This window comes from Pocillopora verrucosa, chromosome 3 (genome assembly GCF_036669915.1).
Source record: "Pocillopora verrucosa isolate sample1 chromosome 3, ASM3666991v2, whole genome shotgun sequence".
NCBI classification, from domain to species: domain Eukaryota; kingdom Metazoa; phylum Cnidaria; class Anthozoa; order Scleractinia; family Pocilloporidae; genus Pocillopora; species Pocillopora verrucosa.
Window position 1 is genome coordinate 6,513,244 of NC_089314.1, and position 27,963 is coordinate 6,541,206.

Below are 27,963 nucleotides of genomic sequence, written 5' to 3' on the forward strand. Positions count from 1 at the left end.
TTCAATTGCAACATTACTATTTTACTTCAGTTTCTTATCATTTCCACTATTTTCCTAATCTTTTCCTCTCATGTTCGTTAAGTTCATAGCTGATATGTCGCCATGATGTCCACGCTCTTGCTTGTTAGTACGTATTACGCAGACCTTTCTCATTGTGACGCTGAGAAAAGACTGCCTTAGCATGTGGAGAATAATCTTTGCTTCAATTATCCCACTCTTATACAGTTTATATTGCCAAGGTTAGCACATAAATATCAAATTCTACAGTTCAAAATAATTTGTATTCCCGTGTCCATAAATAACTGTTTTAAGTGTTTTTACAAAAAAGGAGCACATAATTACATAAATCTCAAAGAATCCCAACAGAGAGCTCACGCCAATGCTGCTTCTGTGGGTATTCCTTGAAGAAAGGTGAAGTCATTTTTACAGGAGATGACGAATACTACTACTTTTAAAAATGACAGAGCTGCAAAGGGATCACAGAGGTCATTTCGTTAGTGGGAGCAGATCTCGACAGATTTTCCCATCTCCTTTCTTCTTATCAAGCCACTGACTGCAGGGAAAAGTCACTTTTTCTTGACTCGTGAGATTTGTGATGTCCACTTTCTCTAACATCCAGCCGGCTCCAAAACCTTTGTTGTCATGTTCTATACGCAAACGTGTAAGCTGACCAAGATCCAGTGCTTCAATTTTAAAGTCGTCCACTTTTCCTCTCTCGAACAAGTTGACGAACTTTTTAGTCAGCTGTCTCTGCCCAGTGTCACCATTCGCGCCATATAAGAGGATGGAGACGTTGGCATCCGTACCTGCGTGTGCTACGTCAGCGGTAAAGACTTCTATTAGATACTGGACGGGTTGAAGGTCTAAAACGAGAAAAGAAAAGATAAAAATGAGGTAAAAAGATGTTACATCAATGTCCGTTACCCGCTTGAAAATATGAAATCAGTTTACAAATATATTCGCAGAACGAAAAGAAATACGTAGCGGCAACACCTCTGAGGGACAATAATCTGTAACTATAGAGGATCCCTTTGATTCAAGCATCTTTTACCTCTAATAGTCGCTGACTTTGGTTTCTCTGATGACTTGCACTCTAAACGAACTGCATCATTCTTGTCATCGCTGAGAGGAATCCACTGACGGCAGGGAAACACGTATCTGTAATCAAATAAAATTAAGTGATTACAATCTTATCAATAATACGACATGAAGGCCACTCACAATCTCACTTTTCAGCTATGCTAGATAAAAATACTTGTATCAGTGAAATAGCAGAATTAACGATAGGAAGACAATACACGACGCTTTCATGGAAACAAACGTAAAATTACAGGAAACAACATTAACAATAATAACAATAACAACAACACTATGTCACTTCAAGTGCTTAGTCACGTATGCTGCGTGATGTTGGCTGCACCAGTTGTTGCTCTGTAAATACTTTTGATGACATTTATTGCATTTAAAACAGAGATATATTCTTTTTAAACATAGACCGTCCAAGTTAAATAGTTTGTCGCTAACTCCAAGAGTCCTTCAAAATAATTAAATTTCCGTTTTACCTAAGAAACAATTCAAGTTAGGTTAAACAGAGTCAACAGAGAGCTTACTTTTCCCCTGTCTCAGGGTTGGTCACAATCACTTCATGTAAGAACCAACCAGTCTCTTTCCCGGTTCCCTTGACAACAGATCCCTGCCGTCTTCGATGTCCCAGTGTCACGTGAGTAAGATTCCCAAGACTTCTGGTCGCAAATTTAAATGTGTCTGTTTGTCCTCTACGTAGAACTTTGTTCTTTGCGCTGTTTTCTATCGGGTATTCCTGAGATTTCCTCTCTTCTCCTTCAAGTACGATCCAAGCATTCTGGGTTGTCCCGGCATTTTGCTTGTCACTTGTAAGGAAAGTAAGTTCAAAGGCTACAAAAAGGGAATCAAAAAAGGAATTATGAGAGGAATGTTTATAGTCGTAGGGCAAGTACATTTTTGAACCGAATCACACCACGTCTATAACTGTTAGAGCTGCAAACATCATTGGAAACCAATTTGGGTTTCATGATCAGTTGTATCTTATATCTGAAGAAATATCATTTACTTATTCATAGTAAGAGATATACGCCAAGGTCCTTCAATCAGTTAGTTGGTCTGCGCTTTCGTCGCCTTATAGGGAAAACTACATAACGTTCATAGGGATTGGTCGAAACAAGTCCTAAGCAGGATTTCTGCTAAGTCGCGAACATGATCTGTATGATTACATAATAGGGTATTTCGTTTTATGGAATACAATACCCAACAAGGGGTGGGAGAGCAGCTAATACTCACTTGTGGGCGCTCGCGAGTCGGTACTCTTCTTAGCATTTGCGCATGTTAGCTCTCGTACCAGGCTTCCGTCGTCTTTATCCTTAGCCAGCCACCGATTACAAGGAAATAAGTATTTTTCATCATTGGATTCGTTGATGATTTCCACACTTTCAAGAAACCAGTTTGCTTTGAGAAATTTATTGTCGTGCCAGATACGGACTTTAGTAAGTTCACCTACAAAGAGAGAGTTTCGCATGAAACTAAAATCTTCATCGATGAGGAAAAGAATGTAACAGATTTATCATTTCAGGAAGGTTCTAAATCAACTTAAAGCACACAGCTGTAAGAATACATATTTATAGACTCAACCACCGGCTCCAAACAGTGAAATACAGTCCAAACAGGTTTTCATAATTTCTGTTACAATCGCGTAAGAACTGAAACAAAAAGCTTCCGCGATAAACTAAGCTAGGTAACTTAGCTGAATTGATTTGCTAAAATTTAGTCCAGAACAGAAATTCTAGTACCTTCCAAGACAACCTAGTCACCGTAGCGTTTCAGAGTTAAACTATTTCGGGCAACTTACACCAGTATATAACATATGAAACAATACAAAAAAAAATTCTAGTGTGTCAAACTTAAGACTGTTTTAAAATCTTCTGGTCTAGATGTCACAAAAGTCAGGCATGGAAATCCTTCGTAAAAGAGTTGCTTTAATGCTATTTGCTTTGGTCCATGAAGAACAGAGCTTCTTTCCGCCAGTCACTTCACTTTACACTCACCCAAACTTAGGAAATTTTTGAAGCTAAACACGTCGGTATGATTCCTTTCAAACTTGTCTTTGTATGTTTCAGAATTCTTCAAAGCCAATTCTCCGCTATCTCCATGTTCTCCAAATATCACCATGAACACGTTCGCATCAGTTCCGGCTCCCAGCACATCGCCTGTCTTCACGTTAACTTTATATGAAGTTCCTGTTTAGAAAAAGTTGTGGAATAAGTTCTTAATTTAGAAAAGTGATCAACTCCTTAACTTATAACGAAAAGGTGTTATCTACCACACAAGATAACGTCACCAATTTCACGGCAAAGTGAATACAATTCGTCTAACTGGACTCTTACAAATCGCTAAATAGATAAAAAGAAAACATGGTCTTGTGAAATACAGGCTAATTTTGGTATATTACTAGTGATGGCAATTCTGGTGATTGCACAAGAATAACTGGTTAAATAAAAGCAAAAGAGATAAAACCCTTGAATCGCGTAAAAAAGCTTTGAATTGTTAGAAAGTTAAGCCTGTTTAAACGTTGTAACTGTTAGATTGGTGAATTTTGTATAAATAAAATTGTAGGTAAGCATCGGTTAAAATCTCAGCTTTTAATAATAAAATAATAATAGATTTAATACTTATATAGCGCAAAATTCATTATAAGTATATGATCTAATGCGCTTTACATTACATGTCTTAAAGATGGTTGACTCCATAGAACGATGAACAAAGGGAGTAAATCTTTAAATGAAGGTTGGATATTCAGTCCTCGGTTATTTGATCCACCAGCTTCTGTAGGCACCGTAAAGGACACTTACTTTTGAGTAATTCCTCTCCGTCAACCTCAGCCGGAATCTCTTTAACAAGTTTGCCATCGCCTTCTGTTTTGGAAAACCACTGATTAGACTTGAAAACGCTCACACAATGTGTCTCCATGTTCCGTATGATTATCTATTGAGGGAAAAAAATTCGCATGATCTCTTGTACCTCTTATCAGTACGAATGCTTGTACCTGACTGAAAACGTCAACTGTTGGTTCAAAATTCATACCTTTTCCAAAAACCAATCATGACGAGTGCCTTTACCATCGACTGCGATCCTGACTTTAAGCAGTTTTCCCACATCATACAAGTCCATTTTAATCAGATCCACTCCTCCTCGTTCAAACCGCGACTCGTCTTTATCGAGTACAAACTCTGGAGTGGTGCCATCAGTGCCAAACATTGTCATGGATATGGTAGAGTCTGTTCCAGCTGATTTTACGTCCCCTGTGTACACCTCTATCTCATATTGCACATCTGCAAGGAAATAATTGACTTCATTATCACAAAAACAATCGTTTATACAAAAAAACCAATGCAACTTATGTCAATAGCACATTATTTTCTCACGATTAACACCAGCGTTTTCCTGGATGTATCTAATCAAAAACGAGGGCCTATCAGACTAACTACAAGTACTAACGAGAGTGCTACAAACGTGGAAAAGGGAAATGATTCCCCTCGCCCCAAGAAAATAATTGGTCTCCAAGATATTGAAAGTTTTTTCTTGTTAGAATTCGTGGCAAGAAGTATTCCAAGTATTGGAACTGGAATAGCAAAGTTTAGACCAAAAAGACCATGTCAAAGCGAAAGTCGATTGTGTGAGTCCCAGTGAGTGCAGTTAAACATTGGGTGCGGCTTTGCTATCTGGTTTTCGTTTTATTTTGCCTTTTTCTTCTCTAACTGAGAAAAGGGATGATGGGGTCGATTTGGCATTGACGAGCGAAGAGAATCCAAGTTTATTCCTTCACCGACGTTACATTCACGAACTTAGCTTCAAAACAGTTTTCGTACAAAAACTTCAAAATTTCACTGCAAGTAACTCACGTGGTTTGTAAGTAACCAGATGATCATCTGACGCAGACAGCACGCGTACCACCTTCCCATCCTCCTTGTTCTGTGACAGCCACCTGTTGCACGGGAAGAAGTATTTCTTACCGCTAGTGGGTACATCCACCTCCACTTCCTTCACAAACCAGCCGCTGTCCGCTCCGTAACCGTTGTTGGATATCTCAACTTTCTTCACTTCTCCAACATCTACAGCTTCCACTGAAAACGTCTCAGTGAGGCCAGGGGTGAACCCATCTCTCTGAATCAGTGCTAATGGGATCTTTTCCGTGGCCGCTTCACTTCCTATCAAAACTATGTGTGCCTGCGCTTTGGTGCCAGCGTCTGATTGGTCGCCTGTGGTCACGCGGATGGTGTAGGCAATAGCTGAGACAAAATAAACAAAGATAAGTTTCCACCCTCTACAGAGAAGGCCATAAAAAAAAAACCAACCAAACAAACAAAAAAGTAAACAAAAATTATAGAGAAATGATACACAGATCGGAAATTTGCCAGAATAATTTGTTTCTAGGAAACTAAAAAAAGAACGATAATTCCCTCTACAGAGCAGGCTATGAAAACAAAAACAAAAACAAAAACGTAAACGCAAACAAATAATTATATAGAACAGATACAAAGATGAAATTTGTCAAAAAAAATGCTACTGTTCAAAAACTTCGGATCATATTGGAACTGCGGTTGGTTAAGCACAATCACCTCACTCCGCGTATGTAACGGCAAAATCTCTTCATTGCAATTAAAATAGAAGGCGTGGCAATCAAAGAAGAGCATAGATTTTTTGAGCCAGAGTTTGACTTTACCTTCACGAACAGCTGCTGCATCTTTATCACCTTGGCCAAATTCTTCCATGAAAATGGCATCAGCTGTCGCACTTCGGTTCGCTGTTGGTAAACTTTCGTTGCTTCGTCCTAGAGACCCTCGGCTGCTGGCGAGGCTTCCGCGACTACTTCGTCGGGGACTGAGGCTGCTTTGGCTCAAAGATCTCAGACTCATTGTGCCAAGAGTAGAGCGTTCGCCCTAGATAAGAAAAAAAGAAAGCGCTCTGAGGTAACACCTTATATTCTGCAATAAGCCGCCAGCACTCATTTCAAATTTAAGGTAAGACACATCCTCCTTCACTAATTTTCGAAGATACTTATTGGAAAGAGAACGAAAACGCGAGCGACTGGCGATGAGAGCGAAACGCGGGGGACTACGGGAATAGGTGCGCCCATCTTAGAAAGGAGATGTCCTGAGTACGAGGCAATAGTTCATATCTTCATCATTTAAAAAAAAGATTAAAAATAATCGTGCTGTGTAAAGTATACCTGATAGCCTTTTACATAAAGCGTTCGTTGGATTTTCCCTTCTTCTTTCTTTTTAGAAAGCCATCTCTCGCAAACAAACGGATAAAGTTTGTCTGTTTCCAAATCTCGAACATCGACACGATCCACAAACCAGGAGGGACTAAAATTGGCATTGTCGTGTCGAAGCTTCACCTTGAAAACATTCCCGAGTTCGGCGGCTTCCAAGGTGAAGATATCTTCCTGTTAAGCAAGGAAGAATACTATTAAGAATAATTTTACGAACAAAGAAAGCCTCGCTAAGGTGAGAGATATTATCTAAAAAAAAATTTAAAATCCGAAAAGCTGACTGTAACGAGGCATTATGTAGCAACGGTTTGGGCATGGAAAACACTTGGTAATTGTATCTTAAAAGGGACTAAAATAAAATTAAGTTTTATATGTTAGGGCCAAGTCGTCACTTATCAGTCAAAGCTCAGATACATTCCACCTCAAATATTACTTGTCATCTTCTATTTCTGTTGCTGAGTTTATGCTAATGTTAGTTCAATTCCAATGCAAACACACAGGTAAGACTATTTCGACACTCACATTTCCCCTTTCAAACTTATTAGAGTATGTCTCTGACTTAGCAAGTTGCCTCTCCCCTGTGTCACCATATTCACCATATAAGGTGATAAAAACATTAGCATCTGTTCCTGCGCCTTTGACGTCACCAGTAAAGACATGAACTTTGTACTTGCGGACTGAAAATGATATGTAAATTGTAAGTTTTAGTAGAACTCATCTGAAAACAATAGTTCAAGACGAAGGTAAAACAACAAAGAAAAACAATAAATCAAAGAGAACGAGAAAAAGGTTTAAAACGCGTATTATGAACTGAACTATAATATATCTTTGCGCCTGGCTGTAAAATCCCCCCCCCAAAAAACCGAAAATTCTTCTGCAGAAAACAGAACGAGATATAGCACCTATATACCGCTCAAATAAGCAGCAAATTTGGAAAAATTACCGGTACTACAATCTTTTCAGTTCGAGCCACACGAAAAAAGAACCATTAACAAATCTTAAAAACCATTACCGTGGAACGTTTACAACAAGAGAGGCTACGATTTGAGAGAAATCTTAAGGTCGAGACCGGATCCGTTCAAATTACCTCTCTTCACCATAGAGAACGAATAAAAACCAACAATAGCATCTTTCCATCTTCGCAACTTCTCCTAACTACAACTACAAGATATTCAGAAATGTCTATACGAAAAAGTTCAGTTTTGGTCCCATCTTGTAGAGCCTACTTACGTTCCAACGTCTCTTGATCGACCTCCTTAGTTTCCACTTCTCCATCTTCCGTTACAGATTCTTCGATAACCTTATTAGGAATCAGCTCCCGCACAACAGATCCATCGTCTTCATCCTTGGCCAGCCATCTCTTGCAGGGGAAGGTGTAAGTTGTGGAAGATTCGCCGTCATCTTTCAAGCGTCGTACCTCTACCTTGTCAAGATGCCAACCAGGGGTCATGCCTTTGTTGTCGTGTCCGATTCGAATCTTTTCAATCACATCACCAACATTGTCGAGCTGCAAAAAAGTGATTAAATCTCATACAGAAATAGACGTATGAAAAAGCAAACCGTGGCTTATTTAACACGACGTTTCTTTTCGGCTATGAGACTGTTCAAAAACCTTTTACTTTCGGAGTTCTTAGGCTAACTCGTTGAGTATTTCGTCATTAACCCTTTAATCTCTGAGAGTGACTAGCATCTAATTTCTCCTTTCAATATCACCCCTGAATTAAACATTAAGGTCATGAGAATAAAGGAAATGATAATCAACTGAAGAACGTCTTGATTGTTAAACAAATTCTCCTTTTCCAACACATTAGGAAATGTATAGAGAGCAGTATGGAGAATATGCATATTGATGTTAGGGTGTAAAGGGTTAATGTCATCCGCACATTCAAGATGATGTTCGTCCGCTAATCGATTTGGAAACGCACGATTTCAGGTTTTCTATAACAATCACTGAAAAGAAAAGTGCTAATATAGTAAGGATGTAAAAACCTAAGAGGAGGGCTTTCTGAACGCCACCGTGTTTTAAGCGAGTAATATAATCTGTAAGTCAGTTTAAAAAGATAGTCCCGATCGTACCCATGTTTCCGCAAAATGTGCAAAAAATTTAAGTCATCATTACGATAAGCAGATGTGAGCGTACAACCATTATAATGACTGTTCTGTATATCAACACATCTGTTATATCTTACGGTGCACGGAATAAAAACCCACGGAACCCAATATATGATGTGTTCTCAATTCTCTTTTACTTGCGCAATAACTTTGTTCCTGAATCTTGAATTGACACATTGTGGTATATACTAATAACAATTCGCATATACAGCAACAGTAGATAGTGTTGAAGGCACACGCTGATTGGCCACTCGAACTCCGGATATCCTTGGCTATTCACCTCTGAGCAATGCAGGTGGGATTTGTACTCCAAAAAATTGAAATCACTGCAGGAATTTTTTTTGGTATATACTAAAACAACTTTTCACCTCAGCAGCTAGTGGTCGATATTTACCTCGCGGCTAAGTAAATACCCCCTTCTATTCACCTCCACTGTGAATAATTATACATTTCTTCCAAACCTAATACACGTACCTCCTTAACAAACTGATCAGTTGATCCTCTCTTGAAGGAATCCTTTTGTTTCTTTGACGTGTCTGCTAACATAACCTCTTCAGTGCAGCCGTCAGAGCCGTATAGCACAATATAAACATGAGCTGAGGTGCCAGCTCCCATCACATCGCTTGTGAACACAGTCATCTCATACGGCACATCTGAAAGGTTCGTAGATACATTAGCAACATCACTAGGTAAATGTATATCTAAGCACAAACTGATCCAAACGAAAAGGCCTCAAATCAATCAAATCCAGTCGAAATTCGCAATACTCAGGGTCCGTAAAAACACAACTTAAGGTTTCAATTCGCGCGACGAAGTATGTGACACGATATCCGTGTTGGAAAATATTATTTGATGCAATGCAGCGTGCCCTGACAAGATGTTGCGTTACTGTGACGTAATGAAGCGTGGCACCCTAAATTGTTGTTACATTATTCAACACAGTGTGATTTGGTGACAAGTGATCCGGCGTGACGTTTTGTCATGTCATGTTGATTAGCGTGACGTAACAGTCTGCAATGTGATGAACTGTGAAGTGAAGTAACGTAATACGGTTTAACGATAGGTGATGTGACACATGTGGGGTAATATATGGGGCGACACGAAGTGATTTTCTTACACGGAGAATAAGCTTCCTCGGTGTCCACTCCAGGAAACAGCTCTCTCTCCAACTGTCCATCATCTTTGCCTTTATCCAGCCAGCGGCCGCACGGGAACACAGCTTTCTGACCAAGGGAAGGAACATCGATAATCACCTTGTCCAGGAACCAACCAGCAAATCCACCTTTATTGTCATGGCCGATCCTGCAGCAAGAGCAGTGGTTAAATGACGATATTACAAGTTGAGATGGTTAAGTTACTCCACGTGGCCATAAAATGACACAATGTTAAACATATCAGATAATATGCATTGACAGAATCTAATAATGGTTGCCAGAAAATGCAAACCCCAAATACTTGAAAGCAAAAAGTCCATCATGATGTTAGAATTACGCTGTTTCAAGCGTCACTTCCTTTTGGGAGTAAGCAGGCTGTCATAGAGCAAGCATATCCACTTTAGACCTAAAAACAACTCAGAAATTCTTCTTTTTATCTACTCATAATCTCGCATTATCATTTTACCTGATCTTTTCAATTTCTCCAACTTTGGCATCAACGGTAAAGACATCTGTTTGGCCACGCTCAAATTTATTTCTGAACGTTTTCGAGGTTTTGAGAGGAACTTTGCCTGACGAGTAAGTGGCAACAGAAATGTTATGACAAGAAGACTTCCAAGCACAAATGTAAAAACAAACCAGAATAAAATAAAAGAATAAAAAAATAAAACAGAATCCTGTGGGATGGGTAAATCTTCGACGCCTCAACATGTCCTCGTATTGTCAGAAAATCAGTGACTAGAACTCGGGAACGCTCTCCCCCGAGTGGCTACATTATATGGTCGTCATTTTTATGTTGAGCACATGATGTATCTCTTCATTTGACTGACCTGTATCCCCTTCTGCTCCGTACATAATAACATATACATTCGCATTGGTGCCGGCTCCTCTGACGTCACCAGTAATAACAGAGACTTCGTAGGTCGTGATACGAGCTGCAAAAGGTCACACACCAGCGATATAAAATTGAGAGAAAAAATAATCATGATTGTACGAAATGCTTATCGACATTCTAAATTTATATCTTACACTAGAACAATAAATTAGATTTTTCTCTTTTTGCAACTTACAAGTACTAAATGTTATGGCGGGTATGCATGATTCCAGAACACACGCGGGCTGGTTTAGCTGACTTTATGTGAACAGTTTCAATCAATTTGCGAATTGGCAATAAATTATTCCAAGATTTCTTCTGTTTTCGTTAAAAGGCAGATGTAACAGGGCAACATACCTTTAGCCTCAAGATCCACACCATCAACGTTGGAGATAACACTTGTTTTTCTGGACAAAGTCCTCTTTCTCTCCAGCTTCAAAGCTCGCTCGTCAACTTTAACAAGTTCGCGACAAATCTGGCCGTCGTCTTCGCTGGTTGCAAGCCACCGATTACATGGAAATACATGTTTCTCCTCTGCTAGTTTGTCCTCGATCTCGATCCTGTCTAAATGCCAAGCGCTCTTTAATCCACTGTTATCATGCCACACTTTGACTTTACTGAGCGGGCCGAGGTTGACGCAATTGAACGAAAATATGTCCTCCTAAAAACCAAGAAATACATCTACCAGATATCAGCAGCAATAAGAGTTTGAGGTAATAATGATCCTACGCGAGAAGTGTTGGATTAAAAAAGGAAGCAGGATTGCTACATATTCAATAAAAGTAACGACAATAAAGTGGTAAAAAACTGTCATACGACTTCAACACTTTTCCAAACTTTTGACTTCTGACCAATAAACCAAGTAACATTTCAGCAGCGAGGCGAGCGAAGGGAACAGAGCTAGCGTAACCGGCGGTTTTGGGTGCATACGGCTACGCTACCTACCGCTTCAAGGCGAATACAAAATCGCCAGTTACGCAAAATAAAGGAGAACTCACGAGAAACGTGTGTTTGCACGAGAATAGGTTAAAGTTACCAATTGGTCAATCATCACACTGCATAACAAAAACGATATATACAAGAGTATTGGGTTCCTTTCCATTGCCCAACTGATCTAATCTATCTTTGCAGTTACAATGAAGTGAAATACACGCATTTAAACTCTACATAAGGACATAAGAGTCCTTACTTTAACCTACAAACACGCCCTAAATACAGATCTTACATTATTATTAACTAATTATTATTAATTATTATTAATTAATTAATTAATAATTACAGATCTTACATTGTTTCTTTCAAACTTGTCCATATGAGTTTCAGATTTATCCAACTTTCGTTCTCCAGAATCGCCAAATTCACCATACAAGCAGGTGAACACATTGGAATTCGTTCCAGCATTAGAAACATCACCAGTGTGTACGTGGACACGGTACGTGTTTTCTACCAAAGATATAACAGAATATTTGGATGAAAGATAAAAAACAAATGAGCATTCGACCTTGTGCACTCTCAGCACACGTACTCCGGCCGCTGTACTACACCTTGGTACTATGGGCTCATCTGTTCAAGTTACCTGCAAGCGAGCCGCGTCTTGGTCTGCCACTGGAGTCCACGGGCACCAGTTCCCTCACGATCTGACCGTCGTCTTCGTCCCGAGCCAGCCAGCGGTTACACACAAAAAGATAATTATGTTCATCTCCATCACCCATCTCTTCAACCTCCCCAGAATTCCTTCGTTTCTTGCTTGGTTCTTTGTCTTCGGGCTTCACGCGGCGAATTTCAACCTTTTAAACAAGAGGGCAAAACTTCATGCAGCCATGGCTGAACGCGAATAATCAAAGGAGGTTTTTTCGAGTCAAATGGCCCACGCGTCGTTTACAGTAAATTTAATACTCGACTGAATCATTTTACCTTCTCTAAGAACCAGGCTGAGCGCATTCCATTGTTATCATGACCAACACGAATTTTTACCAGCTGTCCGATATCCTCGCACTCCACCTGGTGGATAAAAAAAAAAAAAGGTTGAACGGTGAATCCTAGTACTCCCAGAGGCAATTAACACATAATTTCTCCTTATAATATCCATACAATATCCGGAGAAGTGGTAAACAGAAGAATACACTTGTCAGGTGTCAAGGCATTATCATAATATGACGCAAAATTCTATATACTGGGAACAACAAAGCGTATAGCAGTTGCCTTCTATTCACACTGTACAAGCAATTTTGCTCGTCAATATCGTGGTAAATTCGCCGCTTTAAAAAAATAATTCCTACTCATGTCTTCTGCCCTCTACCAGATGGTTTCCACGCTCTGTCTACTCTACGCCCCCTGGAAGGGAGAGCTTGGGAGCGAGCCTTCAACCTTATCCTCAGAACTTACTTTGAACTTGTCAACCTGGCCTCTCTCGAAGTTGTCAGACTTGTTTCTCAGGTCAAACTGGTCAGACTTGCCATTCTCGCCATACATGACAAGAAACACATTTGCGTTGGTACCAGCTCCTCTGACGTCACCCGTGTACACCGTCACCTCGTGAGGAATTTCTACCCAAACAAAAACAACAATATTCTTGTGTCTATCTTTTTTCATATGAACGTTCCACAAACTTTTAACTTTTCAACTACTTTTAAGGCATTACTCGGCAAAATGAAGGAACAAAAACGTAAATTACTTGGGTTGCTCTGAGTCTGTTGTCCTGGGTACAACTCCCTCTCAATCTTGCCGTCGTCTTCATCATCTGCCAACCAGCGGTGACACGGGAAGACCACGTGTTCTCCACGTGAAGGGATATCTACTGTGACGTTATCAAGAAACCAACCAGCAGCACCACCTTTGTTGTCATGCGAGATACGCAACATTTCAACCTGATGGGAAGAATACATCGAAAATAGTCAGTCAAGAAACCCGCAGCAAACTTGACTAGGGCCTAGTTGCATAAAACGCAGATAACGATATCTAACGGATAAACCGCTATCCAGTGAATAAGTGATAGTAAAACGTACTGCACTATCCACCGGAAAGAGGTTATCCAGTGGATAGCGTTAACCAAGCTTCGAACAACCGGAGCTAGCATATTTGGCTCCCTCAAGGAATCCACTGCCGTTATGAAGTGATTGTACCAAGTTTGGTGTATGAATCCAAGAAAAAAACACATTGAGAAACCGAGGACAGAGATATTCGCGAAAAAGGACGGATGCTCTGAGCTATGACCTCATTCGGGAAAAACACAACAGGCTAGGAACGTGATATTGAAAACACAAACAAATTAAACAAGAAAAAAAAAAAAAAAAAAAAAAAGCAAAGTCACTAATAACCCTAGAAGTTAAAAGAAAAGCATCAAGACACAAACTGGCCGCAGGCAAACCAATTGACTGTTTTCAATCATGACTGATGTGCCGAGCGCGACTCTGCCAAGAAGAATAACCCTGACAATCACGGCGGCAATTAAAACTGTGGCCAGCGGGTTGAAATCAAGAACTCTGGACCCCCATTTAGATGGAGGCCATTCTGCCTCCTTTCCATATCAACGTTATGAGGTTTCTGCATACTGCTTAAACTTAGGTCTTTTAACACTAACAGAGAGGTTGTGCGTGTTTGTTTCTTTCCTTGTCATTACCCACCTTTCCAATGTCCACGGCCTCCAGCACAAACTGGTCAGTCCTGCTTCGCTCAAACTTGTTTTTCGTGTTTTCAGCGCTTCTCAGTTGTAACTTTCCAGTGTCACCTTTAGCGCCAAAAATTTGAACAAAAACATTGGCATCCGTACCCGCGCCACGAACATCACCAGTCCTTACAGATACTAGATACGAAGTGGCTGCAAGAGAAAAAAAAAATTTCCAGTCACCGTTTGGATTTCAAGCATCTCTGCCAAAGGCTGCGCACAACCGCGACGAAAGTAACCGTGCGTAGGCTCTGGAAGGAGGACATGTTGAAATAGCGGAGTAAATAAATACAACTGACGTACTATTGAGCAGACTTGTACCACCAAGGGGGAGCTCTCTGACTATCAAACCATCATCTTCATCTTTTGCCAACCATCTGCAACAGAACGAAGCACCAAGCCAGTCAGTAGCACAATTGTTGAGCTTCATACCGAGTGCGAATATAGTAAGCTCCCTTGGGAGAGTTTGTCTGAGTTCAACACTCTGTTTTGATCATTACATTTTTAAAAATTGCTTTCGGTTTTACTTCACACAATAAATATGAAACAATACAAAGTGCTAAAAAGAGAGGGAAAGGGAAGCCTGAATGGATCTTGAAAATTCCTACAATTTAAGAGCAAAACATATAAAAAAATTTCAAAACAAACTTAAGAGCCACCGATGGAATCAAAGAACGCCTAACCTTACTCTTGAAATTCAAAACCAAATAAGTTTGCTTAACTACTTACTTCGCCAATTAAGCCAGGATTTTTCAAATTCTCCCTGTCAAACAGAGTGTACTCACTAGATTGCCCTGTCGACCCCTATGTCATATGTTACCGAAAAAGGCTTACAAAGGGGGGGGGGGAGAGAGAGAGACACGGGTGACTCAGCTACCCCCTTCCCTGGCTACACCCAGGGTATGCCACCGAAAAACTCAAAGGAGAAAGGAAATGCGACGAGATACAGTGCATGCATGCAACCCGTCCCGAATATGCGATTTGTCTTTGAAAAGAGTCTTACCGTAAGCCCAATCTCCTCCTCCCCATCATTACCCTGTCCCAGAGTGGGCCAATAAGGCCTGCAAGTGAGCCCACGAAACAAATGAACGCCCAATACGTAATCGTAACGTAGTCATACGGGTATCCGCCGCTTTCGCCCCCTATCGAGTTCGCCCCTTCGAGTTCGCCCCTACCTTATACCGTGTTCGCCCCCACACTTTTCGAGTTCGACCCCATCAAGTCGAGTTCGCCCCTTGATTGAGTGATATCCAGATGAATGAATGAAATAAAGCTAAACGGGTACCAGTCTAACAACTTAAGCAATGCTGTCGCGATGAAAGCGTGGTTTGCATCTTCTCAAGTCTGGTTGTTACGATTAACACATTTCGTGTTCGTTAGATAAACCGTGTGGTTCTCTTTATCACAAGTTCAGTGTATACAGTTATTTCTGGTAACCCCAGATCCCACGCAGAGTATTTAGTTGATTCCGTCAACCCAGTTCCCAAGCAGGTTCCACGCAATTGCCGAAATTCAAAATGGTCGTCGCTGACGTGACATTTGGCACATTCTGCTAGTGCCTTCGTCACAAATCAACTCATCTGGATATCACTCAATCAAGGGGCGAACTCGACTTGATGGGGTCGAACTCGAAAAGTGTGGGAGCGAACACGGCATAAGGTAGGGGCGAACTCGAAGGGGCGAACTCGATAGGGGGCGAACGCGGTGCAATTCGTCATACGTAGTCATAACGTCAGTCGAAGGAAAGGTTTCCGAGATAGATATTCATAACAAACCTGTTGCAAGGGAACACATATTCCTTGGTGTTGTCCTCAGGATCCTTTATCACAACTTTATCTAGGAACCATCCTGATCCGGGCCCAGTGGAATCATGGCCCACACGGACTTTTTCGAGGGTTTTTAGTGACACTGCTTCGATAAGGAACTCATCCACCTTCAGACACAAGTAAAGAGGTCAACATACATCACAGTTGATAACTGCGCGCAAAACTGGATATCACGGAAAACACTCTCAACGGGGCAATTTCTGGTTCTGGAATACATGGTTAAGCTTACCCACGATTAATGCAGGTCTTTGATTGTTTTAGAGAGGTTTCTTATTAATACTTTTTTCTCTTCTGGTTTGTCTTAAATTGAGATAAAACACCGCTGCGTGATTTGTTTTTGTCCACACAATGCAGAATATGTTTGAAAGATTACGGATTCAAGATTCACGCAGAACTTTACGCAAGATTTATAGCCGTTCAGGCGAGTAGAGAAAAACCAGCTACGAAGAAACACTCACTATCGATGTCTTGATGCTTTTGGACTGATCCTAACGCATGACCCAGCTTCAAAGAAATATCAACAGTACGAAAACAAAATATTTTACAAATTACCTGATTTCTCTCAAATTTGTTCCTGTTAGTTTTTGATTCTTCCAGAGGTCTGTCACCGGTGTCCCCCAACTCACCAAAAATATTTAAAAATATATTGGCATTTGTACCAGCGCCTCGTTTGTCACCGGTGTGGACATAAACATGGTAAACGTACACTGAAAAGATTAAAAAGAGTAAAACAAAAAACGCACATTAAATCAAGATTATCTTCATAAGAAGCTTCAAATGAATTGGCTGGTTTAATTTTTAAAGAATTAGCTGGTAGTAGCTGTGCTCTATTAAATCTAAGTTCAAACATACATTTATTATTACTATTATTACTATCATTTTTCATTATTTTCATCAGCCTCAACACGTAAAGAAAGCAATAATTGCTGTTTTTGTCGTTGTTAATAAAACTTTGAATTTATTCATTACCAGGTAAAGGTTCTTTTCCTTGGATGATTGCTGGCAGTTCACGAATAATCTGATGGTCGTCCTCACTCTTAGACAGCCAGCGGTTGCACTTGTAAGAACACTTAATACTTGATTTGACATTTTCCATTTGGATCTAAGCAAAATAAATCAAACCGACATTTGGTAAGCTTGTTTCATGGTCTATCTTTTCATATCAAAATGTGAATGCATTTTGATCCACAAAAGGAAGAGTGTTCATCGTTAAATAAACACAGCCCCAGATGGCTATGACTATCATTAAATGAACGGTGCTATCACAACTTCTCTCTGTTTTCATTGCAAAGAATACGAAGTTAGTGGTGTGCTGAGCAGGCGCCATCTTTGGCGTTTTTTATGCAGCCGGAATCCAACGCGAGGCGAGCGCGGCGAGCGCGTAAAGAGTATTACGCGTGAGAAGCTCCCCAAGACTCTTTTACGCCCTTAGGTCTAGTTCTTTCTCATCCATTGATCGCACAAAACGTTTTAAAACAAAAAAATAAAAAACAGAACAAAGTAGAAATCAAGTCTTTACTATTACAATGTACCAGCACATTCGTAAACTATGCGCAAACTATACGCAAACTCAAAGTTGTTATCGATTATTCTATTCGTTGATTAACTGATTGATCAACTGATCGATAAATTTATCGACGGTTGGATAGAAGGTCGTAAAGACAAACGGACGGGAGGACGGACGGGCAGGCAGGCGGAGGGACAGATAAGTGTACCAAAACACAGGCGGACAGACGGACTTACCTTTTCCAAATGCCAGTCAGAAAACGCTTTTGAGTTATCATGTCGTATTCTCAGCTTGTATGGTTTTCCGACTCTAGTCAGTTCAACCTAACATAAAAAGAAAAAAAAAACACAGAACATTGAGGAATGACAAGGGAAATATTGTTTTGTGTAAGTTTGAATACATGGCAATGATCAAATTATGCAAGTGATTAAGAACCGCCAAACAAAGAATATAAGCTGCTCAACAGGGAGGCAAGACGTGGAAAAAGTTTAAAACTTCCATGAATATAAAGAGCACTTTGGACAACAGAAGAGAAGAGTGATCAGAACTTACCTTAAATTTATCAAGCTGTCCCTGCTCAAAGTTGTCAGTGGCATTACCAAGCGGTACCTCATCAGTCTTGCCTTTGTCTCCGTACAATGTCATAAACACATTAGCATCTGTACCAGCTCCTCTCATGTCACTTGTCCATAGCCAGACATTCCACACAGTTTCTGTCCGAAAAAGAAAAACACTCTTACCAACGGTTCTCATTTTAGCACCTTTCCCCAGTGAAGTCCTCCTCTTTACAACAGTATTGTGCCTGGCTGTTTAAAACACGATTTATCTTGCTTTACCCCTGCACTAAGTTGAAACCTCACAGAGCGAGTTTTAGCTGGAATAACCGCTTCAATACTTGAGAAACCAAAACCAGATTGACCTTTAAATCCTGTACTAGAAAAACCAACCCCTAGTACACAAAAATTCTCCTCCAAAAAATACCATAATTTTATGCGTAGTCTATCGTTTGTCCTTGCACTGCCTTGACTACGACATTCAACAGGAATGCAAAACCGAAAGGACCTGACGTTCTCATGTTCATTGCTTACATGTATATGGACAGGTGCGAAGCAAATGCTTTTGAATTTACAAATGCGTAGTATTTTTATCTGACGTTTGAGAATTAATTGTTCACTTCTAGGTGGATATCAGTTTTCATGAAACAAAAATAAAGGGAACACTGTGAATCATACTTGGCCGTCTTTTCAATCTCATATCTTCAGACTCAAAGAGATCTCTCTCAATCACTTGGTCTCCTTCATCATCGGCCAGCCACTTCTGACACAAAAATACTTGCTGATCTCCACTGCTGGGGCAGTCGACAACCACCTGAGGGTAAAACAAAGCACTCAAAAATTGGGCATTTCTAACCACAGCGTGAAAACTCTAGATGGCTTGCTTAGCAGTTTCACACATCCTTTTAGCTATGTGAGAGTCATGTGAAGGCGGCGGGACTTCAGGGAACTCAATTGCATGGGTTACTCATTACAATAGTTTTTCTGTTTTGCGCTCTGTGATTGATCCATGTATGTTGCGAACCCTCTAAAACAGTCAGGTGCAATTCGGTTAAAACCAATTGGCACTTGGTCTGTTGCATCTCTTGCTCACTTGAGGGGTTCCACGTTAACTATTGATCCTTTTAATTTTGATTTTTCCTTCTTTCCGCATTGTTATTTCTTTGGTTTTGATACACAGTTTAATACATAAATTTCAGTTACCTTCTCACAGTGCCATCCTGCACCAAGACCACTATTGTCATGACCAATGGTTAAATGATGCAAGGGACTCAGCATTTCTGCTGTTTCTACAGTAAAAATGTCCGTCCTTCCCCTTTGAAAGTTGTCTTTCTCTTCATTCTGAAGCCACAGTTTGCCACTGTTGTTTTCGCCGTCTTCCCCTCCGTGAAGGATGACATAAACACGTGCATTAGTCGACGCATTTCTGACGTCTCCAGTTGTGACATGAATATGATAGGGAATTCCTACCAGTTCAAAAACAAAACCACATTCTATGAACTTTGACAACTTCAACTTCGGAAGCCAATGTCTTCCTTCGTTCGATAGAGTACCGTATGGAAATTCTGATAGAGATCATTTCTAGGATACTCAATATCTTCGCAAGCAAAGGTTGCGCAAAACACTTTTTCAACTTTCTACCATTTACCCTTTTCATATTTTTTTGGTTAAAATTTGAAAGCGTATAGCATTCCTGCAAAATAGGATTGAATTAATTAGCGAAAAAAGTGTTTTTTCTCTACTCAAGGTCGTATGATGACAAAAGCCCGCCGTGAACCTGTTTCATAACCAACGTCTGTGTTACATTTGTTACCATGATCATCTACATTTGAAACGTCAGCTTTAAACTCTTTATGGTTGCTAATTTACGTTATCAACTCAGTTGATAATACTAAATTACTTTGTTACATTTGTTACGATCGACAAGAAAGTAGCTCTGACCTTTGTCAACAACTAAATCACCATCTTTGGCGTCTGCTCGGATCAGTTCACGTGAGATTTGACCATCATCTTCATTTTTAGCAAACCAGCGTCGGCAAGGAAAATCAACAGCTTCTCCTGTACTGGGATCCTCAACAGTTGCCTGGAAAAGGAAACAAGTGGAAATAAAACTAATTTCCAACGTGAAAACTTCGTTGGTGACATCAAGCAGTACACTGTAATTGACTTATCGCTACTGATAATATACTTTCAAAAGAATAATTTACCGAAGTGGAGGTGAATGTCCACCACTTTCAAAGAAGCTAAGGTGAATAATTGTTTAAGTACATAACCAACAACTCTGCCTATTTCTGTCTGCATACCGAGAAATGGTCAAAAGTAAAACTCTTGTTGCGCGATTTCTCTCTTCAGCCGCAGGTAGGTGAACATTGCTAGCTAATCACTTCCGAGCCAGCTAAGTCAGCGCATGCGAAAAGTTCTATTTATTTGTGTTGTATACATCTACACGATGGCTGTTATCAAATGAACTAACCTTGTTCAAAAACCAGCCAGGCCCTAATCCACTGTTATCATGTCCAATTCTTATCTTGGTCAGGCGTCCAAGACTTGTTCCACAAATGACCTTAAAGGAATCTTTCCTGAAAATAGAGCACAGTGACATACAGCTGCAACCCTTTGACTCTCAGATACAATCAAACGGAAACTTCTCCTGATGACTTTCCATGTAACAAATAAATTTGGTAAGGTTATAACAGATCTGAAATAATAGCGGAGCTCGCAGAGCGTAGCTCCATAATTATACAAAATAGCAGTAACCCATCAAGCCGAAAAAATTTGGATGTACGACCGTACGATCGTAAGACCGTACAAGGTGCTACTTTTAACATGCGTGGTTAACTGTACCGCGGGCACGCCAACGCCACGGCTTTGTCCAGTGGTCAGTGCACTGGACTCCGAGTCGGACGACCCGGGTTCTAGTCCTGGCCGGGGCAAGGCGTTGTGCCCTTGAGACGTGCGGGAAAAAAAATGCGTGCTCCGCTTTTAGGCTGGGCTAAATGTATGTATTATCGAATCCCTCTGATGCCAAAATAGGAACATCCCATGAATTTGATAGCAATCCTTCCTTCAAGGAGTATGCTAACATCATTTCTATGTCCAGTGAAATATTTCAGTGCGGAGCCAACCAAGTTGTTATTCTCTACAAAGCGGCCATTATATATTTCTTTTTATGGTAATACAGTCTGAGGCTTATAAGAAATCCCTCAAGAGCTATTACGAGAAGTGTACTGCATTCATACATGTCACAAACACATTTGCAGTTAGTCTTTAAATACACCGCTTACTTTCCACGTTCAAAGTTATTTCTTGCGTTATCCAACTTCTTCTCCCCTGAGTCACCATCTTCTCCAAATATGGTAATTACAACATTAGCATCAGTTCCAGCTCCTCTCTTGTCACCAGTGTACGTGTGAACAAGATATCGGTGGCCTAGATAACAAAAATAAGGGAAAAAAAAGGAACAGAACACACACTCGTATCAGCTTGATTTTTGTTGTATATGAACATAAAAATTGTGTAAAAAAACAACATCCGAGAGATATCATAGAATTATGGATTATAAGAATGCTCTTACTTGGTGATTATAATTTTTTCTGTTTCTAACAACATGAACTTTAATTGATTCTTCTGGGATTCAATGTAACAAACCTTGAAATACAGCTGAAGAATCTGTTGAAGCTGTCAGCTGCCTCCTTGTCATTCCGTCACCTTCATCCTTGGCCAGCCACTGATTACAGGGAAAATAGAATTTCTGATCTTCTCTCGCACGACAGTACACTATTATCTGAAAGAAATTTGTACACACGTAGGTGATTATCATTAAAATAAGGGTAAATGAACAGCCAAAGAGAATTTTTAAAAAAATTCAGATGGCAACAGTAGTATGTGCTGGTTTAAACATTTTTACTCTCAAAAAGTGCAATTTTCAGTGTTGTCTCATATAACAAATAGACTTCTAACTAGTGTATCGCTATTCAAAACATAGGTACTGTACCTTGTGTAAAAACCATCCTGGAGAAAAACCAAAACTATCGTGTTCCACACTACAAAATGATGAAAAACAAAAGAATATTTAATCCTCTTACGGTCAATGAAAATTATGAGAGATAAAGGCAATTGATTGGTTTATAAAAGAATGTGAGATTTAAGAATTTCATCAATTTAATATTATCATCAGTAGCATTTAACACTACATCTGCAAAAATTAATTAACTCCACAATTGCTAAGATCCGCAATGCAATACATAAGTATTGGCAGTATCACTTACATGTAACTTTTTGTTTTTTTGTTTGTTTTTTCATGCAGCTGCTTTCAATTGTATTTTTAACGTCAAACAATAGAAAAATAATTTTTTTTGTACAGACTGCTTACGTTAACTTCTTCAAGGATCCAAGGTCAGTTGTTTTGATTTTGAAAACATCTTTTTTCTTCCTTTCAAAAGCATCATCAGTCCTGTTGGGTGCAGAAGAACAGAAAAGGAAAATGGCAGAAATTATTTGCGAGAATTCAAAACTAACCAATTAACCTGGAAAAAAAATAACTGCTGAATCCTGTTTTAGTCTATGAGGGAAGAATGACACCAAGTAATGGCCAATAGTACATGCAAGGGGATTAATTATCCTGTGGAACAATGCATGCAACAAGTACATAAAATAATAATAATAAAAAAACCAAAATCTAAAACCTGTACCTGCTAATAAGTTGTGTTTTAGGGGCTTGTCCTCTCTTGCCATACAATGTAATAAACACATGAGCATCTGTCCCTGCTCCAGCTTTGTCCCCAGTGTATACCTCTATTACGTAAACTGTCAATCAAACAAATGATTTAAAGTAGGTAGCTTCAGAGTACAATGTACATGTACAGTGTGTTATCAATGGACAAAACAATGCCCTAATGTACATGTTGTACTGTGTCAAATTCTTGCACAATGATTACCCCATTCCCTTGAATAAGCCCACACTTTTATATAACCCTCGTCCTCAAATAAGCACCCACCCCCAAAGCCATAATTTCAAACAATTGCTTGCCTTGAATAAATGCCCCAACCCTGCCTCCCTCACTTTCCTAAATAGTAGGAATAAAAGGAAATCCTGATTCTATTGCCACTTTATTTATACCTTTTTAAGCTTCAACTACAGGAGAATAATTTTTTTTCCCTTTCCAGTTACATGTATTTTTATCTTTATGTGCTTGCAGAGTTCCTTTATGTGTAGGTGCATTATCTGTCTTTTGATTTTTGTTCTACGGCTGCACTTACTTAATAATCAACCCCTCAATTAGGCACCCTCCTTCCAAAAAGTGCCCCCCTTTTAGCTGAGATTTTAAATAAGCACATGCACACTCTTTCAAGGAAATATGGTATTTAGAATTACATATATAATGTAACTGCCAACATACCAACTTTTTCAGCTTTCTTGTGCACCAGTGGTTTCAGACAGCGTTTTACCTGACAATCACTCTCATACAGTGACAACCATTGATAGCATGGGAAAGTCCAAGATTTTGATTTCTGAGGGTTTGTCACTTGAATTTCATCCAGGAACCATCCTTGTTTCCGCTCACGGCCATCATGCTGAGAAAAAAAAAAATTCCACAGTTGAGTCTTCATAACAAAATCCCAATCCCAATCCCACACTTTATTAAAATTATTAATAGCTATGTGACAAATTAATTCATATTCTAATCTTTGGTGTGTGTTATAATAAAAATACATGACTGTATGTTTTGTAATAGTAATTTGGTAACAGTGGTTTGGTGAATTGTATTATTGTACCATGTCTAGATGTAGTCTTGTACTTTGATACTGAAAAATAAGGAGATTTTCTGTGTGAGAAAGAAAAAACAGCTTCTCCATAGGAGCAGCTCATCTTCTGACTCAAGTTATACCGAAAAGCATTGCACCAACTTTTGCCAAGCCCAAAAAAGGCTCCAAATATCCAAACAATCAGGATTTAATGAAATTTAGTAAAACAGATATTCCATTCACCCTTGTTGGATATGAGATTGGTTATTAAGCCAACCTCATATCCAACATGTACTTAGGGATTAATTTTTAAATATTAGCAGTGAAAGATTGGTCAATATAAATCTTGTACCTGAATAATAAGCTGTATAAGGTCACCAATATCAGGTCCCTTCACAGTAAAAGTCTCAGTGCTTCCTGAGTGGAATTGGAATGGTGGCAATGTTGCTATAAAGGCTGATGGTACAGCAGAATCCATTTGGTGAGTGAGTTGTCTGGTAAACTTGCCTTTTGTTCCCCGAAATTCTGCAAAAACCTGTGAGACAAATCAAATACAGTTATTCATTAAATTGCTGGAAGCACCTATGGACAATATGAACAAATCTTGTGTTCTGATTGGCTACCCAAGGCAGGCATGATGGGCCCATCTTGCCTGTTCCAGATTGCCCATTTTGCTCCAGCACAAGAAAAACATTGCATGGAATAGACTTACAAAGTTTACAGTTTTTGGACAATGTTGACAGTGGAGTCAAAAATAGAATGAAGACAGTCAAAAGAAAGAAGACATAAACAACTCTCCAGGGTTTATTGTGCTACAAACACAGTTGGCTCTCTTTCTTAGCTCTCAAAATAAAAAAGTCATTATTGATTCTTAAGAAAGCAAAACCTTTTTGCGATATTTAATTGATAATGCTATAAATCAATAAAGGCTATAACTGCAAAGTACCGCACAGAGTGATAGCTACAATTAAATGTATAATATATACAATTATATACATTGCATCATATGCTTAGCTTGTGACATCATTTTTTTTGTGATTTGGGCAGAAATCATACTACATGTATTGGTACAGTGATATAAAATAAGTCACCTAATAAAAAAAGTGAGAGTGTCAAACCTCAAGTAAACTGGTCTAATTATTTCAAAATGAGTAATTCTGGTACATTTAAACTGCAAGACTATTGAATGTCTCATTCCTCTCTCTCATACCTTTGCATCTGTGCCACCATTTCTCTTGGCTCCAGTTTTCACTACGGTTTTGAATGTAACTCCACCTGCACAAAATATATTGATTGAAAATTGCATTCAATGGGAATGATCTTGTGGAGGGAAAATGGTAGAAAGATGAGGGGGTAGTGTTAGGGTATGTAATCTGGTTTTCTTGATTTTTCAACGTTGTAATCCTTCCCTGCAGTCTCCTAACAGCTAAATGTTTGCCTCTTGCCTGCTAGGATTTCTAATTGCATCTCTGATTGTTTACTTTGGATATAAAATGCCCAGTTGGAGAGTGGTCAGTTATATTTACCAGTGCATACATATCACCAAGGTGAACCCTTCAAGCAAATTTAGTTCAATTACATTGTTAAAATTGACGTCATTATTTAATGAAATACATGATTGCTACTATTGCACATGGTACATGACTTGTACAGCTGTACTTGTGAAATAATATGTTTAAAGTTCATAAAAAAAGAAGAAAAATCTTGATTCAAAACCTTTTTTCTTTGTCTTTCCACTGGTACTTCGTCTTCCCTAACAAAAAATCACAAACCAAACATATTAAGCTCTAAGTTTAAACTATTAATACTACTGCATGCACAATTGTCAAGTCATTACCTCCAAAAATGAACTGCACATGAAATTCCTAAATAACTAATTGTGTCTTACTATAGTTTAAGTACATATTAAGTACTTAAAAATTAATATGGAGAAGGAACTTCACCTTCTGTTCCTAATTCAGATACTTTACAAGCCTTGTTCATCTTATGTCAAACCCATGGGTCATTTGTACTTTTTTTCTTTCAAAGCTTGAACCCTATTGGTGACCAGCATCTAATTTCTCCTTACAACATCATCACTGAATCACACATTTAAGTTGAAAGATTTTAGGAAATGATTATCAACTAAAGATGCTCCAGATTATTAAACAAACTCTCCTTGTAAGCACTTTGGAAAATGTGTAGAGAACAGTATGAGGAATAGACATTCTGATGAAAGGGTGTAAAATTGGCTGACAGCAGTCTCTTTCAAACATCATCTGAGTTTACAATTTATGTCAAGTGGAGTTTTAGCAGTTGAAAATGAGTTTGAGTTCTCCTTTTGATTTTTACTGTCTCTAATTATTTCTGATGTAATATATACAGTATTCATTTGCCATGACCCTTCACAATCAATTGAATTTTCTTTTGACGTGAAATTCTTCTCAGCAGGAACAAACACTAAAAAGTTACACACACCCTTGTTTTAGATGGTCCTGACTCCCTCAAAGATGCACTTTTTCCAAACTTTCGTGAAAAGTATGGGTTCAAATGAGGGTCACTCAGAGAATTATATGTTGCTGGAGAAAAGTCTTTTCCACGCAGAGTGGAACTGCCGCCAATTGTAGCTCTTGGAGCAAAGGGAGCCTTTTTACTTGTCTTGCTCTCAAATGGGGTGTGGTACAGGCTCACATGGAACTTTCTTGCCCTTTTCGGTTCAGGTGAGTTTGGGTGTCTCCAACGAGGTTGCTGACTGGCAGGGGGTGCTATAAACAAGAAAGGTTACACACTGTCAGTATTTTTCCCAAATGGTGTAGGAAAAATTGGCTGCCTTACTGTGTTGTAATGCAACATTTTGGGAATTTATGCCAAATTTCTCAGCAATATTATTTCACTTGCAGTCAACAGGCTTGTCCAGGAAGTGAGCTTGATGATTTCTAAATTATAGGCGACGTGAAAAGCACCCTGCGTTATACAGTACTGTTAGGATCAACAATGTCCAAAGTGTCATGTAATTTTATACTACGAAGAAAGAGTTAAATAATGAGCTCAGTTGTCAAGTATATAAAGACTAAGGTAAAATTTCCGCACAGCCCCATACTACATTATGCATTCAGTTCTTGGATAGAGAAAACAAAGACAAAAACAATAGATTGCTATTGGGAAAACAGATTTGTTTTACAATAGTATGGGGCTGTGCGGAAATTTTACCAAGACTAATTTAGAATGGCTAACTCAGCTTAAAGCCTCAAGTGTGCGAAATCCGTAAGTCTGAGGTTTGAATCCTTGTGGGGTTCTGGGAGTGACAGTTTCTTTCCTTACAAAACGAATAACATCTCTCAATTAATTCCCGAACTCAAAGTCCACCCTCCTTTTTTTGTCTAATTAGAGCGCGTACATTTGTATGTTAAGCAGTGTGAAAGAGGCGAGTGAAAAGTTATTAAAATACGTATTGTATCGCAATGAAAACTAAGCAACAGTTGAAATCAGTCTTTCATTATCTGGGAAAATCCTCTCAACTGTCTAACGTAAGCCTTTCCACTTGTTCTGACTGAATGTTTATAAACAAATAAACACGCAAGGTTGTTAGCTTAGAAGCTTACGATGAATAACTCACCTGACACAGGTCTTGGTCGCTGATTAGTTGTTGTTTTGGTATATCGCGTAGGTTCTGGTCGATTTAGACTTGTAGATAACAAATGAGTATCCTGAAAAACACTTTTCACAGCTTCGGAGCTCTGCATTTCTCCAAGTCTTATCCGTCACAACTGAGAAACAACTTTCTACCACCACTAAATCTTCTTTGTTGATATATCGTGACGAATTCGAACAAGAAACCTCACGTAGAAATTTAATGAAACATATCTACGAAAGTATTTTGTCAACAATGCACTTTTTATCGTAGTCAGGAATCTGGTTTCGAACCTGAGTGAGATACATTTAAACAAATGTGTTTGAACAGAAGTCACACATTAAAGTCTCCATGCCAAAGCAATTCATTGTCGTCTGCAAAGTTACGATAAGTTTGTGTATGTCACGCCAGTGTTCTTTTCAAATGTCTTCTCTATGAAAGTTTCACCTGATTGGTAATTCGTCATATATTCCAACACCACTGAAGAGACAGCTTTTTGTACGAAAAAACACCTTCAATTCAGTGCCTAACTTTTTGAGGTAGCGATCGTATGCAAATTTTTTCGAAGCTAACAACGAACTCTGTTACTCTACTGTTACTCGGTTTCTAAAGC

The 27,963-nt window shown here is 39.2% G+C and overlaps 1 protein-coding gene across 1 annotated transcript; it reads right to left on the reverse strand.

Annotated features, from left to right (window-relative positions):
* Positions 1-27,924, reverse strand: LOC131777364 (lipoxygenase homology domain-containing protein 1). Its single transcript, XM_066163807.1, has 44 exons — positions 27,336-27,924; positions 26,198-26,484; positions 25,457-25,493; positions 24,951-25,015; positions 24,093-24,275; positions 23,395-23,569; positions 22,687-22,801; positions 22,368-22,448; positions 21,990-22,038; positions 21,644-21,779; positions 21,280-21,424; positions 20,469-20,574; positions 19,937-20,078; positions 19,199-19,461; positions 18,674-18,809; positions 17,994-18,154; positions 17,678-17,764; positions 16,904-17,036; positions 16,487-16,641; positions 15,884-16,041; positions 14,412-14,485; positions 14,068-14,261; positions 13,119-13,311; positions 12,830-12,990; positions 12,359-12,445; positions 12,021-12,231; positions 11,733-11,887; positions 10,802-11,105; positions 10,401-10,505; positions 10,037-10,142; positions 9,534-9,718; positions 8,891-9,069; positions 7,535-7,811; positions 6,827-6,981; positions 6,260-6,478; positions 5,753-5,969; positions 4,932-5,318; positions 4,114-4,361; positions 3,882-4,014; positions 3,078-3,269; positions 2,317-2,529; positions 1,611-1,914; positions 1,052-1,158; positions 1-863 (listed from the first exon to the last, which is right to left on the reverse strand). The coding sequence occupies exons 1-44, from the start codon at positions 27,460-27,462 to the stop codon at positions 487-489; spliced, it is 7,524 nt and encodes a 2,507-aa protein (XP_066019904.1). The 5' UTR covers positions 27,463-27,924; the 3' UTR covers positions 1-486.
* Positions 27,925-27,963: the final 39 nt, after the last annotated feature.